The sequence below is a fragment of the Melanostigma gelatinosum genome (assembly GCF_949748355.1).
Source record: "Melanostigma gelatinosum genome assembly, chromosome: 4".
NCBI lineage: Eukaryota > Metazoa > Chordata > Actinopteri > Perciformes > Zoarcidae > Melanostigma > Melanostigma gelatinosum.
The window spans coordinates 24,188,941-24,204,820 of NC_136637.1; the positions used below are offsets into that span (position 1 = coordinate 24,188,941).

A 15,880-nucleotide genomic window follows, 5' to 3' on the forward strand; every position below is an offset into this window, starting at 1 on the left:
AGCACATTTCAACAACAAGGTAATTCAAAGTGCTTCACATAAAACCATTAAAAGCATCAAAACATAAGGCAAAAGAAAAGGAGATTTAAAAACAATTAACGAAACAGTGTAAGAAATGCAGTAGTAAAATGCAGAAATGCAGGAAATTGATTAATATATTAATTGAACGTGGTTCAATTAAAGGCAGCAGCAAACAGAAAAGTCTTCAATCTTGATTTAAATGAGCTGAGGGTCTCAGCAGACCTGCAGCTTTCTGGGACTTTGTTCCAGATATGTGGAGCAGAAAAACTGAACGCTGCTTCTCCATGTTTAGTTCTGACTCTGGGAACAGAAAGTAGACCGGTCCCAGACGACCTGAGGGGTCGGGATGGTTCATAAGGTAGCAGCAGATCAGAGATGTATTTTGGACCAAAACCATTCAGTGCTTTGTAAACCAACAGCAGGATTTTAAAGTCAATTCTTTGTTGGACAGGAAGCCAGTGCAAAGACCTCAGAACTGGGGTGATGTGATCCACCCTCCTGGTCTTAGTGAGGACTCGAGCTGCAGCGTTCTGAATCAGCTGCAGCTTTCTGACGGACTTTTTACAGAGACCTGTAAACACACCGTTACAGTAGTCCAGTCTGCTGACGATAAATGCGTGGACAAGTTTTTCCAAATCCTGTTGAGACATAAGTCCTCTAATCCTTGATATATTCTTCAGGTAGTAGGTAGTAGGCTGATTTTGTAATTGTCTTGATATGGCTGTTCAGGTTGAGGTCTGAATCCATAACTACACCTAGATTTCTGGCTTGGTTTGTGGGTTTTAACATCAGTGATTGAAGCTGAGCAGTGATTTTCAATTGTTCGTCCTTGGTACCAAAAACAATTACTTCTGTTTTATCTTTGTTTAATTGAAGAAAATTTATAATTTTTTAATTGAAGAAAATTCTGGCACATCCAGTTGTTGATTTGTTCAATGCAGTTACCCAGCCCTTGTATGGGATTATAGTCCTCTGGTGACATAGTTATGTAGATTTGTGTGTCGTCTGCATAATTATGTTAACACACTTTGTTGTTTTCCACAATCTGAGCTAGTGGAAGCATGTAGATGTTGAACAGAAGAGGCCCCAGTATTGAACCTTGGGGAACACCACATGTCATTTTAGTCAGCTCTGATGTGTAATCAGCTACAGACACAAAGTATTCTCGGCCCTTCAAGTAGGATTCAAACCAGTGCTGTGCTGTGCCAGAGAGTCCCACCCAGATTTTTAGTCTTTCTCGGAGTATGGCATGGTCGACCGTGTCGAATGCAGCACTGAGATCTAGTAACACTAAGACTGAACTTCTGCCATTGTCTATGTTTAAGTGGATGTCGTTGAAAACCTTAACAAGAGCAGTTTCAGTGCTGTGGTGCTGTCGAAAGCCTGACTGGAAAACATCAAAGCAGTTATTTACGGTCAAGAAGTTGGTCAGCTGTTGGAAAACCGCTTTTTCAATTATTTTACTTAAAAATGGGAGGTTTGATATTGGCATATAATTTTTCATCGTTGCGGAGTCTAAACTAACCTTCTTTAGGAGCGGTTTAATAACTGCAGTTTTTAGGGCTTGTGGGAAGACACCTGAGAGAAGGGATGTGTTTAAAAGAGACTTTTCAAGAGCCAAGGACGTAGATTCTTAACGATAAATGACAATGCATAAATATATATATATATCCCTCTTTTGCCCTCTGTGAAGGGTTTATATGCTGAGGTATTAGATACGACAGTGACACTGGAAAGACAAATTATCTGCACAGCGTCTAGCTCACCACAGGAGAGCGTCCGTAGCCTGCTGCAGCTGCTGCCGCTGCTGCAGCTGCAGCTCCGTTCATCTGGGGGGAGACTAAGTGGAGTCCGGCGCCATAAGCCGCCGCCGCCCCGGCCAGGTCCCCGTTCACCCCTGGAGGAAGGCCGAAAGCCCCTGGAGGATACGCTCCCTGCACCGCCAGGGGGTTTCTCAGACCCAGTGCTGGAGGAAAAGACAAGAGAGTCAATTTTATTGTGATTTAGCTAAGTGAACAATTTATTGATTGAGGGAACGACATGGCAGTCGTTCAGAGGCGAATCCGATCCACTTCTTATTAAGGTGACTCCCTCTGCAGGGCCTGTCACTGTTTGAGACAGCTGTGACTGACAGGCTGTGAACAAGCTGCCGCCTGTCATACAAAACGCAGGAAAACATTCCTAAAAACAGCACTAGATCACTACTGCCCCCTGCTGGACGTCATGCTTTCTTGCAGCGAGACTTTATGTGTAAATGTGTGCTCACATAAACGTCCTCTACATCCTCTACATGTGCATGTAACGGCATCTACGAGCCTCTGCATATGCATGCATAATGGTGTGTGTGTGTGTGTGTGTGTGTGTGTGTGTGCGCGCGCTAACTGGTGATGTGAGGGGGAAAAAAGAGAAAGAGAGGAATAGATGGCGGCTCATTACGAAGCAGCTCACAGTCACAGTCCATCACCTCTCCTAATCTTTCCATATAAAATATGAGGGGTGCTGAATATTTTTGCCCACAGCTGCTTATTAAGTCCAGATGGTGGTGGGTGGTGGGGAGCAGGCTGACACCCATACCAACTAGTGCTGCCCGATGCTGATGGAATCACTACATGTAACAAAGCAAGTACAGGCTAAAGAATCCTCTCTGCAGAGGCGGATTCATATTCTTAATTGATGCCGTGTGCAGTGAAAGTTTGTGTCCCTGAGGGGAGGGAGGGACACATTTGTGTTTTGGTCTCACGAGTCTTTTCAGTGATTTAGACAAGCTTCACAGTTTCACTTCACATCAACTTCGGTCTTTCTGAAGTCTGCTCCCCTTTAACGATTAAGTACAGAAGACATGTTCTTCGGGGAACAAAAGCAAGCTCGTGGGGTGTTCTTACCGAGGGGATCAACACCAGGCTTGCCAGGGACAGGTCTGAACTGTGGCGGTCCGCTGGGCCCCGGGGTGTTGGACTCTTGAGACATGGGGGTCCCTGGCTTCATACCTGGAGTACTGGACTTCTCCCTCTGGGAGAGCAGAGAAGAAAAAAAGGAAAGTGTTTGTAAATAAAGACGACGGAAAATAAATCGCTTTCAATGACAAGTGGGCAGGAAAAGAGTGCGAGTTGAATACATGTGTTCATGTGACAGTAATACGATAGAAATCATTCAAATATTTCCCTTTTTTAAGTCTTTGTGTGGTGAAATAAACATAGAATAAAGAGATGTGTTGGTCTACCTGTGGGGGCTCTTTGCCACGAGATGGGGAGGCTGCGCTGCTTGAGGAGGCGAGGGAGGCGGGGCTGGCCTGCGGGGGGCCCTCCTTACGGGAGGGGGGCATCTTGTCCAGGCCGTTCTCCCTGGATGAGTAAGACTGCACACTGCGGGGGGACGACGGGTCCTGAATAAAATTTTAAAAAAACATATGAAACTTCATTACACAAGACAAAAATAATAAGTAAAGGCGAGTTATTCATTCATTCATTGTAGTCAACCTGCTGGTTTTGTAGGATAGGTTCAGAGACAATAGTCAGGGGCCCATATGAATATTGCATTTTACTTGTTGTCATTCCTGTTCAGTACAAAAACACTCCCCAAAGTGCTTCATAAATAAATCCGTAAAAATGTGTTCCAAAGTGTATCTGAAGTTAATATGGGGCTTCAGAAGTCTAACTAAAATCAAATCGAGTGATTTGGAAAAATAAAGAAATGATTTCATACTAACTTCGGAAGATATCCACTTGATTTGTCTAACTCAGTCTGCCGAAGCCTCATAGAAGCTGTACAGTTTGCCCAGAACAAAGACTGTGGATTTTGTCCTCCATCGCTTCCATTGGAAGCACATTAATGGTCCGTATGCACAACAGGAGCAACGCTAACAGCGAGGAAAATCTGTTTCCGTGTTCATGTGGGCAACCAACCTGAAAAACTGTGAACCTATCCATTAGCTGCTTGTGCCAACGATTGTTCTTCAATGAACATAAAAGGGAATCACTTCCTGGCACCGGATGAGTTTCCGAACGAGACCCACCCAACAATGTAAAAGCTTTCGGGAAGTGGGTATAGTCTCAGTTACTGTCATCTCATGAACACTTCTTTGGAAGTCAAAGATAACAGTTTTAAGAAAAAAGGTATTTTCGTTATTCTATACAAAGAAACAAACTTTACTTTCCATCATCTTACAACCTTCACTTAGTGTCACTCGTTCATAAAACTGATGAAACCATAACTACAGAATTGTACATGAAAGCAGCAGAGAACATGAATTGCAGTCAAGTGTGCGTATGCATTTGTACTTTATGGTTGTATATGTTGTAAAACAAGGGCAGGCAGGCAGAGGACGACGAGGGGGGGGGGGGTTATTGTCGTCATTATCATTATTCAGATGGTGCTGCTGGGTGTGTTTACATGATGTATGCAGATGAAAGCGGTGAAGTGAGGCCAATAGAGGCCGCCGGCCGCCTACTAACCTCATCCACCACCAAATTATCATCACTCTTATCCGCATCGCTGCCCTGAGAGAGAAGAGAGAGGACGTGAGATTAGATATTCCTGCTCCGCTGTCTGATGCATGTAGATCACATGCAGAAAAATACAGCACACAAGGTCATACGCAAACGGAGGTGTGTGTGTGTGTGTGTGTGTTTGTAATGCATTTGAAAATGAAATATTTTGTCTCAAGAGTTTTGATTTGTTAAACTGCAGATAGAAGAAAGTGTAATATCGCATCTGAACACTTTATTGCCTTAGACGGCTGGTCAGTGCAAAATGTAATTAATTAATTCTAGATGTGTAACTTTGGAAGGTGAAATCCACTGAGGCACTTCTGTTTCTTCAATACTTCATACTGATAATAGAATAACTACACAAGATTAATTTATCGCACAATAAAATAATCCCACACAGACCTCAACGTTTCTGCTTTCCCACAAAAAACACCAATAAAATGTATATATATATATACACACAGTGATGACAGCACAGTGGTGAGTGTGTGAATATTTCAATTACTGTGTAAAAAGAGAGAGCAGGCCTCCTAAGTCCACAGTACAGACACCACTGGTGTTATCTGGTGAGGACTGGCAACGTTGGGTGAAACTTTCCTCCAGTTATTTCAACATTTAACAGTTTTATGAAAGTGCCTCACATAGTCGGTCATGAACTCCTTCTCATCAGCTTTCCTCTTCTTGCCATTGCTGAGGTAGTCTGCTGCGCGACCCTTATCCCCATTGGACAGAGAGCTCTGCAGAGGGGGGGGGAGAAAAAAGAGAGCAAGACAGTGAGGCAAAGAGAAAGGGGGGCAAGGGGGCAAAAAGAGGAGAAGGAAGGACGGAAGGAAGGAGTGGGGAAAAAAGGAGTGAGGGCAGGGAGGGAGGAAGAGGGTGATAATGAGGTGAGAGGGACTGCATAAATCATGTCAGGCTCATAGGCTGCGGAGATGAATGTGAAGGCATATCAGCCCACATCGATCGGCCGGCTCACTGTAGGAGTGAGAGGAAGAAAGGGAATGCTTAAACTGTTTCTTTAGGGCAGCAGAAAAGGCTGTGGAGCCGTCTGAGTGCATTTTGGCACTCATGCACAGTTTCCTGAACTCGTTTTGTCACAACTTTATAGTGGTATTGATACAATGTTGAGATCTAAATTGTTGCAAGGGTTTAGCATCAGTGCACGGAAGATAAAGGAAGCTAAACCTATGTGTACGTATTCGTGTTTACGTATTACTCGTTAAAAGCTTGTTTTTTTAAATCAATGAACTGCAAAATAAACCCAAAAGGGAAGGCTTTATTTCGGTAATGTTTCCAAGAAGTTTCCTGGAAAGAACTATCTAAGGTGATAACTATAGTGAAAATACAGCATGCAAAAGAATTTAAAGGTGTCAACAAACAAGGGTAATAAATAAATGCATAATGAAAAAAGATCTACTTGGGTTAAATGGAGTTCTTCTTATGGATGATTCCTATTTTATATATAATAAGTGTCACTTTAGGTAGCTCCTAAAACTATTATTTTGCCTAGTTGACACATTTCCTTTTCTTGACTGAATGTTAAAAACAATATTAAGGTCCTGTAACATTAGGCTGAACAAAAGAATATGTATAATATCCATATTTCTAACTTCTTATTTGGACTTTTCTATAGTTTTTATATCCTTTGAATACAAACCTTTTGTGATGAGGATACCCATGTAAAACACTGAATTTGCCAGAAATTGCTTAACAAACGGGTGGACGAGTGCGAGTGTAGTTGATTTAAGTGATTGTGTCGTCATTTGTACTCACTGGTCCTGCTTCACGGTCTGTTCATTCCAAGCAAAAGCGCCAAACGCATCCAGGTACCAGGCCAGTGGACAGCAAATGCAGACAGGGACACAAACACACAATTGCAACATTATCACTTTCCACTTTACGTCACTCTACAGCGGATGACTCAGTGGGAAAGAATCCTGGAGGAGTGTTATTATCAGCAACACTCTTGTGCCCTGCCAAAAATCCAAAGCAAAGCCAATCATCAAGATCCATCAAGCCAAGCTTCAGTGTTTATTCTATCCCAAACTATGAGACGCTTTCATTCTTAAGAACGCAATCCAACTCTAGTCCCAGCCCTAAACTCATCTAGAGGTTTACACCATGTGCAAAAAAAGTGAGCATGCATCAATTTGAAGTGTACCTCTGTGGTGCTCTGCAGCTGCAGCGGCTGCGGCCGCTGCCTCGAGGTGAGCTCTCTCATCCTTAGCAGCCAACTGGGCCCCCAGAGCCCCGGACAAGGCCAGCAGGCCGGACCCTCCGCCGAGCGCCAGGCCGGGGTGAGACAGTCCCGACGGGTGTGGGAAACCCTGGGCATGCTGGGAGAGGTGCTGGGCCTGAAGCTGCTGCTGCAGAGAGGAAGAATAGAAGAAGAAACGCGAAGAGAGAGGAGACAGAAGAAAGAGAGATTTGTGTAACTTACAGGCAATGGAAGAAGTGGTTCAACGGGAAGTGAACAAGAGTGGAAGAAGAAAAGAGAGGGAACTAAGTGCTGCGATGTGTAGGGGGACAAATGCTGAGGTCACGGCAGTGGCTCTTTATCAGGCCCTGTAGCCGAATCAGCGTGATGGGAAATAAGATGAAAAAATAACTAAAACTGAAATATTATTTAACGGCAGTTTTAATTCTTTATCAATCATATTTGCATATGATTATCATGAACATTGACGTTGCTGTTCAGGTAGCTGCTAAGGCCACCTGAGTAAAAAACTAAAATCTTAAAACCAATTCTTGATATTTCCTAATAGCCAGCCATCGTTGTGAAATGAATCTGTGTAATTTAGAATGGGCAAATGGCTGTTTGCCTCAATAAAAAGTAAAAGAAGGAAAAATAAATAAATGGGAGGATATGGTACACACGCTATGAGGCAGAGGGGGGAGCCCACGTACCCCTATCGAAGCATTTAGCTCCCCCATGGTCACCTGTTTGGCGCGCTCCATGGCCTGGACCACCTGTTGTTGGTGCTGTGGAACAAACCAAGAGGTCATTTAGGACAGGTGGGTTCAGAATGAAATACTCCTACTCAAAATTCAGATGTCTTTTTTTCTCAGTAAACTGAATCAATATTCATGAGTCGGGTGTGAAAAAGTAGGGGAAAAAACGACTCAAACAGCATTTTTGAAATACAGATTTTTTTCTCTCTCTGTGTGAATCATGTGAGCGCATGCAACCATTTGGCGATCGAGGAATGTGCTTTGAAGGTTTGTCCTTCTGCAGCTCTGTATGTGTGAGTTATTAGTTATTGTGTGCACGCCGTCTGCGTGGGCTGCTGACAGGCAGGAGAGCGACACAGGGCTGAATGCAGTACAGTGTGTGTGTGTGTGTGTGTGTGTGTGTGTGTGTGTGTGTGTCCCACCTCCTGTGACAGGAATGGGATGAGCTGAGCACAGATCACGTTCAACCGCTTGGCAATCTCCGTCTGAAAAGGGGGAAAAATAGATACTGTTGCTTTGATGAATAAACACACACACACACACACACACAAACATTCGCAAAGCCAGGACGGCGCTTGAACAAAAAGAAAACATACACTCAAAAGGTTACACACACACGCCGTGGCTGTGGCCTGCTTCTCCCAGGGCCAGTGTGGTAAATATTTCAGCTGCTTACATTTGGTCCATGCAAATGGAAACTCTGCCAGGGAGATTGGCTAAAATATTCATGGGCAGCATCTGCTGCGGCCTCAGCCAGCCCACACAGTGTGTGTGTGTGTGTGTGTGTGTGTAGGTGTGTGTGTGTGTGTGTGTGTGTGTGTGTAAGAAGGAGAAAAGATGCAAGATTCACCATCTTTTCTCATTGTGTGTGTTTCTTGTGTGTGTGCACGTGTTTCTCATGTGCCCTTGCATGTCTGTTTGTCTGTGTGTATGTGTGTCTGCGTTTTGCATGCTTGAGTGTGTGTGTTTCCTGCTGGGGGTCAGTGAGTCTTGCTGTGGGTTTGTGTCTGTCTCGATCTGCTCTACCACACAGCCCACAGCAAACTCTTCCTCTCTCCCTCCCCTTCCTCATCTCTCTTTCCATCACTCTCTACTCCTTTCCATCACACTCCATTTGTTGCCATTTCCATCCATCCCTTGTTACACGTCTCCCTTCCCAGTATTAGTGCAGTAATCAGAGTTACAAACGCTGTGATGTCCAACACGCACACACACGTTTAGCGGCAGGCCGTTAGGGCTCGTAATGATATGCATGCAGAGATCATGACAACATCATTATGGCCGCAGGCTGTTTTTCTTGTTGACAGACTCTGCATGACTGTGTGAGTGCGTGTGTGTGTGTGTGTGTGTGTGCACACATCCTCTCCCCCCTCCCCACACACACACACACACTCTCTCCCCATCTCATTCTCTCTCTCTTAAGTGATTTATTGATGCCGGACTGAACTTCCACCCCCTCCTTTTTCTCCCTTTCTCTCTTATTCCTCTTGCTTGCACACATCTCTCCCTCCCTCCACTCTCCAGCCAAGCAGCGTGCCCCCCCCCATTCCCTCCATCCATCACCCCCCACCCCAAGGGAGACACAATGATTTCTTGTTAGAGAACTCCAACTACTAAATGACATCTTCAGGAGAGAGCGAGAGGGAGAGAGGGGAAGGGGGGGGGGGTTGAGAGAGAGAGAGAGAGAGAGAGAGAACATGAGCAATCGAGAGAAGGAGGATAAAGAGGGGAGGACAAAATGGGAGAGGGGAAATGAAAAGAGGAGGCGGAGGAAGAAGAGGAGGAGGAAAAGGGCAGATTGGGTTGAGGAAATGACAGCCAAGGAACGAAGGATGTGGGAGGGAGAGGAGAAATAGATAGAGAAAGAAGAAACAGAAGGAAGGCCGGGGAGGAAAATCGAGATTGGGGGGGTGGGGTGGGGTGAGGGGATGGAGTGGCGCTTTTGACAAAAGCGAAGCGATTGGGATGGTGAAATGAACGGAGTGAGAGTGAGTGAGTGAGTGAAAAGAAAGTAGACGGTAGGAAGGCAGTGACCTGATTTAAAGTGAAATTCAGCATGGACTGTGTCTGTGATGAGACGGAGGTGGAGGGAGGGTGTGTGCAAAGAAGAAAAAAAACAGAGCTATAAAGAGAGAAAGAGAAATCAATGGGAAGGAAGGGGGACAGAGACAGGGATAGTGAAGAAATGGAGATTAAGAGAGAGGAGCATTTAAAAAAGACAAAGTAAGACAGCGATTGAAGGGAAAGGAGAAAAGAGGGATAGAGGATGAAGTAGCGGGGCAGGAGTGGTGAGGGATGGATGGATGGATGGATGGATGAATGGATGGATGGATGGATGGATGGATGGATGGATGGATGGGGCAGGAACAGACGGATTTATGACGGGTGAGAGGGGAGGCTGTTTTTGAGGCTCGGGGAAGGGCAGAGTATTCTCGTCTGTCTGTCTGTGGTGGAGAAATGAATTCTGTTTGTGGATCCTATTAACGCCTCCACAGCATAACGGCGCTATATAGGTCCATCAGTGAGAGGATCCACATTACAGTGGTAGAGAGACCCAGAGATAAAAAAGCACAGAAAGAGAGAGAGAGAGAGAGAGAGAGAGAGACAGGCAGACTTTATGAAAAATATTTGTGACTTAGAGTAGAGTTGATTGGGAGAAAAAGAATGGAGGCAGAGATAAAAATCCTAGAGAATGCAAATCTTTAGGAGAACGAGGGCAGGAGGGAGAACAGAAATGTGTTCAGAGACGTACAGAGAGAGAGAGACTCGGAGCTCACTCACCTGTTTGTGCATTTCAATGTTAAGGCCGTAGGACATCTCATAATACTGAAACAAAGGAGAACATCAGTTAACATACATGATCATAAAGAATACGAGTTGACTGATCTGCACTAACTTTTATGTGTGGAGTTCATAGAAAGTTTTCTTTTTTATTATATAATGAATATTTCCCATGTGGATAGAGGAACGAGCATCATCATTTTGAACGACTGAAGCAGGAACGCAGACTTTATGGGAATAAAAACAAAGCAAGGCAATGCATTATTAAACCAAACTCGACACATACTGTACATTAAACATCAGTTACGACAGCGTCTGGAAAAGCTGTCTTCTAAATAAAATGGAAATCTTAAAGTCAAAATCACTCCACCACCAGACGACTCCCAAAAACGACAGGTTTACGGCACGTTATTAGTCATCTGGATGCATATTTGTATGCCAGCAGCTAAAACAGATTTTTTATGTTGTCCGCACAAAGATGAAATACAAAAGTGATACAAATAATAATAACAGAACAGAACACAGAACAGATCTGGTGATATTTTATATTTTTCTTCACAACAAATCCCACGAAAAGCCTCAAAACAACAATGAATTAATCCTACAGTCAATCCCACACACACACACACACACAGACACGTTGGCGTAAACACTCACTGGCACACAAAAGATGTGTTAATCCATGGCTGAAAGTAGTCCCCGACAAATACGCAATTTACTCCCATTTGATTGAAGTTTTCCAAAAAAACTGCAGTAACCAGCTGTTTTAAGAAATGATTTTGTCTTTTTTTTATTTTTTTTTATTTAGAAACGGAAATAAGTTTGTGACCTGCTTTTAAAAACGTAGTTGTCTTCAGAGTACCGAAATAAGAAAAATGACAATGACGATTGCAAATGAGCAGCTGTCAGCCGTGCTATAAGCGCCACTTAAAAGAGTCGGGGACGATGACGAGCTACCCGGCTCAAAACACCTCATTTCCACCGTATCTTATGTGTGATGTTATACTTCAGTCGGGGTTGTTATACAGATAAATTCAACAGTACGAGCCCAGAACCCCCACAAAATCTTTTCTCGGCTCCTAGCTTCAGACAATGCCAGCCCTCGCACGTGCACTCTGAAGTGCACATATGTCCCTAACAGCACAATGCCACTAATTTCACCTCGACTCTGCTGAAAGTCAATGGCACTTAAATGACCCTGAGGCACGTTACGGAAGCCAGAAATCCGAAGCGAGGCAGGGAAATTGTCGGCGGGCAGAGGAAGGTGACAGAATATTGCAATCATCACGTCTAATGAGAGTTATTTGACCCTGGCTTTCACCCAAAAGTACAAGGAGCCTTCAGAGATGGACGAAACAGGAGAGCATTTTAAAGTCAGATGCCTCTAAAGTGACAGGCTGACATTTGCTTTTCAGCGTGGCTGGTTGTGGAGAGAGGAGATTGGCAGCCAGGCAGCCAAAACAGGCTGGCAGGATGGGAGAGGAGATGGCAGGGGTCCTCTCTCTCCAGACATCTTTTTCTGGCAGTTAGCACGCGCATGTGTTTGTGTGTGTGTGTGTGTGTGTGCATGTGTACGCAGGTGTGCATGTTTGTAGCAGAAGCATGCAACTGTGTAGACGTGTGTATCTATGTGCTTTGTGCGCCCATTTCCCCAGCATGTGCGTGCGAGCATTACTTTCTGTGTGCCACCATAAAAGACGCCTTTCCTGGCAGCTGCTTGGCAGTTGGTGTGCCAAGTTTCGCCTGTTGCTTAGCAACATCCAAACCCAAATCATCAGCCAGGAAAAGGAGACCTGGTCTTTGCTCGGTGCCAGCTAGCCCCCCCCATGAGATGCAAAAGCTTCAAACTTTAAAGGAATATCTAAAATGAGTAGGCAAATTAAGCAGCAGTGTCAGAGAACAAACCATGTGATCACACTTACCTCTAACAGAGAAGTGTGTGTGTGTGTGTGTGTGTGTGTGTGAGACAACTACATGTATGCATAGCTCAGTGGAAAGAGTAAAGGGCTGCAACATCAATTCACACTATCAATTACTCAATTGTCGTCTTTAACCAATAAATCCTCAAAGAACAGATCAGACCAGGCATTGGATGCCACCTTTCAGAGCTGAGGAGTTTGACACGATGATGCACTATAAACTCAATACCTTTCACCGTATATGAAGAGCCGTAGACAGATGTGGACACACATCAGCAGTGCAGCGCAAGAGTACGTATCTCAGGCAGAAAAAGAAACACTTGCACAAACAAGCACAAGATTTCCTGCCCATGCAAGTGCCGTTTATTCCGAAGTCCTATATAATGTGTGTGTGTGTGTGTGTGTGGTTTTTGGTGGGTGTTGTTTGGCAGCTGTTAGCAGATGAAAGGGATTCAGCGGACTTGGCACAACATGTGTTGTGGAGAGACATAGCCTCAGTGTGTGTGTGTGTGTGTGTGTGTGTGTGTGCGTGCGTGCGTGTGCGTCTCACCATGACGTAGTGCCTCTGGATCTCCGTCTTCTCTGTGGCCAGTTTCTCACATTCCAGTTTCAAACTGCAACAGAGAGAAGAGGGGGGGGGGGGGGGGGTAATAAGGGGGGAGTTTTCATTTGTATCATATCCCAAGTAAAAGTACACAATGCAATTAGCAACATGACAACAAATTACTCCCTACTCGTTTCACTCTCTCCATCACCTCTCTCTCTCCTTCTCTCTTGCACTCAGTGTGTGTGTGTGTGTGTGTGTGTTGGGGGGGGGGGGGGGGGGGGGGGGGGGGGGAGCGGGGTGACTGGAGTGCTGACAGCCCATTATCACCTCAGAGCAGAGCAGAAATAGAAGTCACGCTGGAGCCTGAAACTCAGCCAAGACTGCAGGCGGGCACATCCAAGGTGTCTCTCGCTCCCTCTCTGGACAATCCTCAATCTATCCCCGTGCCCTCCACTCATCCTCATTTTGTTCCCTCCCCAATTATCAGCCAGTCCTTCTGTCTCTCGGTCTGTCCGACCGTGCCCCCTTCTTTCACCTTCGACTGCACAGTCTGCCAAGTTTCACCGAAGTCAAAGCTTCAGCTTTAAGTGGGTCAAAAGTGCCAGTTGTGTCTGGATGTGTAATAAATCTGCCTTTTCTTCTGTATTAACAATCACTTCTCTCTTCTTCTGTCCAGGACATGACTCGTGTCTGTTGCTCAGTCTGTGAGGATGTCAGGCTACCACAGCGAGGCCCCCCCCCCCCACACACACACACAAAGTGATAGCAGCATCTCTCCCATGTGTCCCATATTTCCGTCTATCCTCTGTGTTTGCCAGTCTCTTCCCGCACCCAGACTAGTCTCTGGTGTCCTCTACAACTGGATAACACCAATGGCTGGATTTGCAATCACACACGAACGCACACATTTCTAAATGTGTTTGTATATCAGGTCCAAGCACACAAACACCTCCCTTGTTACTCTGCAACTCTCTCTCCATCTCTCACCCATCTCCTCCGACTCCCCCCTCCCCCCACAGAGGTGGTATATGTTGGGCCCCCGGCAGTTTACACCAACTTGTTTGCAAGCAGCAGATAGATGGATATGGGGGGGGGAGGGAGTCGTTTGGCGGCGGAGGAGGAAAATTAGAATATGATTAATACCACAACATTACCCCCAGCCGCAACAGGTAATAACGGCCCCATCCGCTCCCCTTCTCCAGCGCTGCGTGCACACACATAATTGACTCATTTATCATTGCCAGTCAGTTGAGGGGAAGCGGGACGAGGGAGGTGAGAGAGAAGTACGGCGAGGAGAGGGAGGTGGAGGTGGTGGGCGAGTGGGGTATTGAAGATTAACCCCCCCCTATAGATTTTATTACAGTGGAATTGCCTCTCGGCTGAAGACTAATGCGACTGTGTGTGTGTGTGTGTGTGTGTGTGCGCGCGCGCGTGTGCACGACTGCTAGTGTGTTCATTACGACAAACTTGGGATGAGCTTGGAGAAGCAGAGCTAGACACACACTAGACGCACACAAATAACATATGAACAGTTATTGATCGGCACAGAGAGGAGTGAGACCGTTGTGGTTCGGCCTGGACATCAATTAATTCATATGAATCAGTTTATTGTTTTTGGTTGAGTTATCACTTAGAAAACATAAAAAAAAGAAAAGTCAACATTTTCCAGAGCTCATGATGATGTATGTCTTCAAATTCTGTTGTAAAATCTTCACATTTGAGCAGGCGGTAACCTCCGGTTCTGCCGAGTGAAGCCAATGTGAAGGAGTCTTAAAACGTGCAGTGTCTCTACGGACCAGCAGGGGGCGACTCCTCCGGTTGCAGGAAGAAGTCATTGTGAACATGAGTTTATGGTCTCAATGGCTAGTTTCAAGTCTTCTTCAATACATTATGATGTTCATTACGTAAATTATTGCCCAGTTTAGAGTAAAATAGACCATAAAGTAGAGTATACTTTAGGGCGGGCTTACTGTGATTGACAGGTCACTGATACTACCAGAGACGTACACGGCGTCACTACGTCACTTCTCCGCATTTCAAATATGGCAACTTCTATTCATTGGTTGCCAAAAAAACAACATGTCGACGGCTGTATTCCAAGATGGCCACGGCGAAATCGTTGAACTCGAGAAGCTGAAACCAGGAAAGGTTGTTTGATGAACAACTTCAACAATTAATTGAGTATCAAAATTGTCCCGGCAGTTCAATTCTGTCCAGGGACCTTTGTTACATGTCGTTCCATCTCTCTCCCCTCGTTTATGGGTGCATGCTCTCTTACCAAATATAATCTGTTCTCGCTTTAAGGTGCTTGGAAATGTGTGGTCCGAATGCCCCATTCACAAAAACACCACGGCTCATCACATTTTGTTTTGCAAATGAGCAACAGACCGCCATGCCATCAAATGCTACTAAAGAGAGGCCGGGAAAAAAGAAAATGTAAAATCTGTCCTCTGTTTTTTTGGCACGGTGCTCTAGACTACAAGGTTGCATAGCTAGCAAACACACACACACACACACACACACACACACACTCACACACACACACACACGCCTTGTGCTTACAGGAAAGACCCCAAGGTCGCACTCAGAAAGAAATAACCATTCCCCACAAAATGGACTTCAATGAATGAAATGACTGTGTGCGTGTGTGTGTGTGTCATTATGTGACTCTGTAGGAGCATAAAAGAAGGGGGAACAAAATGAGAGAGAGAGAGAAAGGAGGAGAGCGGTGAGCAGGAAGTGGGTATTTCATGTCGAAATGATTGTCTTTAATAATTAGTCTTTGGCTCAGCCCCATTTACTAAGAGAGGGTTTGGGGGATCGAGAGAAAGACACAGCAACACAGAGAAAAACAAGAGTGAGTGAGTAAGAGAGCGAGAGTGTGTGTGTGTGTGTGTGTGTGTGTGTGTGTGTGTGTGTGTGTGTGTGTGACGGCACGCTCGCTTCCTCCAATCTTTCACTGGCGGTGACAGGAGATAAGATGATCAGCCGAATGCGCTACAAATCTGCAGCCTGCCAGCCTTCAGACAGCTCTGTCAGTGCTGCACTGCTACTGAACACACACACACACACACACACACACCACTCTAAGCATGGAAGCATGCATGTGTGTGCGTGGGTACACACTAAACCAACATACTTACAGCATATACTGAAGGCATGTAGGCACACAG

At 45.2% G+C, this 15,880-nt stretch overlaps 1 protein-coding gene across 5 annotated transcripts in view; it reads right to left on the minus strand.

The window, feature by feature from the left end:
• The window catches only part of tle2a (TLE family member 2, transcriptional corepressor a), a 37,581-nt gene that overhangs the window by 4,570 nt on the left and 17,131 nt on the right, over positions 1–15,880 (minus strand). For 2 of the 5 annotated variants that reach the window (XM_079267766.1, XM_079267765.1), the window contains exons 3-13: positions 12,711–12,774; positions 10,242–10,286; positions 7,883–7,945; positions 7,416–7,490; positions 6,670–6,874; positions 6,282–6,298; positions 5,150–5,245; positions 4,473–4,517; positions 3,242–3,403; positions 2,904–3,030; positions 1,788–1,987 (exon numbers count right to left, since the gene is read on the minus strand). In XM_079267766.1, coding sequence (XP_079123892.1) covers positions 1,788–1,987; positions 2,904–3,030; positions 3,242–3,403; positions 4,473–4,517; positions 5,150–5,245; positions 6,282–6,298; positions 6,670–6,874; positions 7,416–7,490; positions 7,883–7,945; positions 10,242–10,286; positions 12,711–12,774 — 1,099 coding nt within the window. Of the gene's footprint in view, positions 1–1,787; positions 1,988–2,903; positions 3,031–3,241; positions 3,404–4,472; positions 4,518–5,149; positions 5,246–6,281; positions 6,299–6,669; positions 6,875–7,385; positions 7,491–7,882; positions 7,946–10,241; positions 10,287–12,710; positions 12,775–15,880 lie in introns of all 5 variants that reach the window. The other 3 variants (XM_079267764.1, XM_079267763.1, XM_079267767.1) reach the window with 2 other exon arrangements.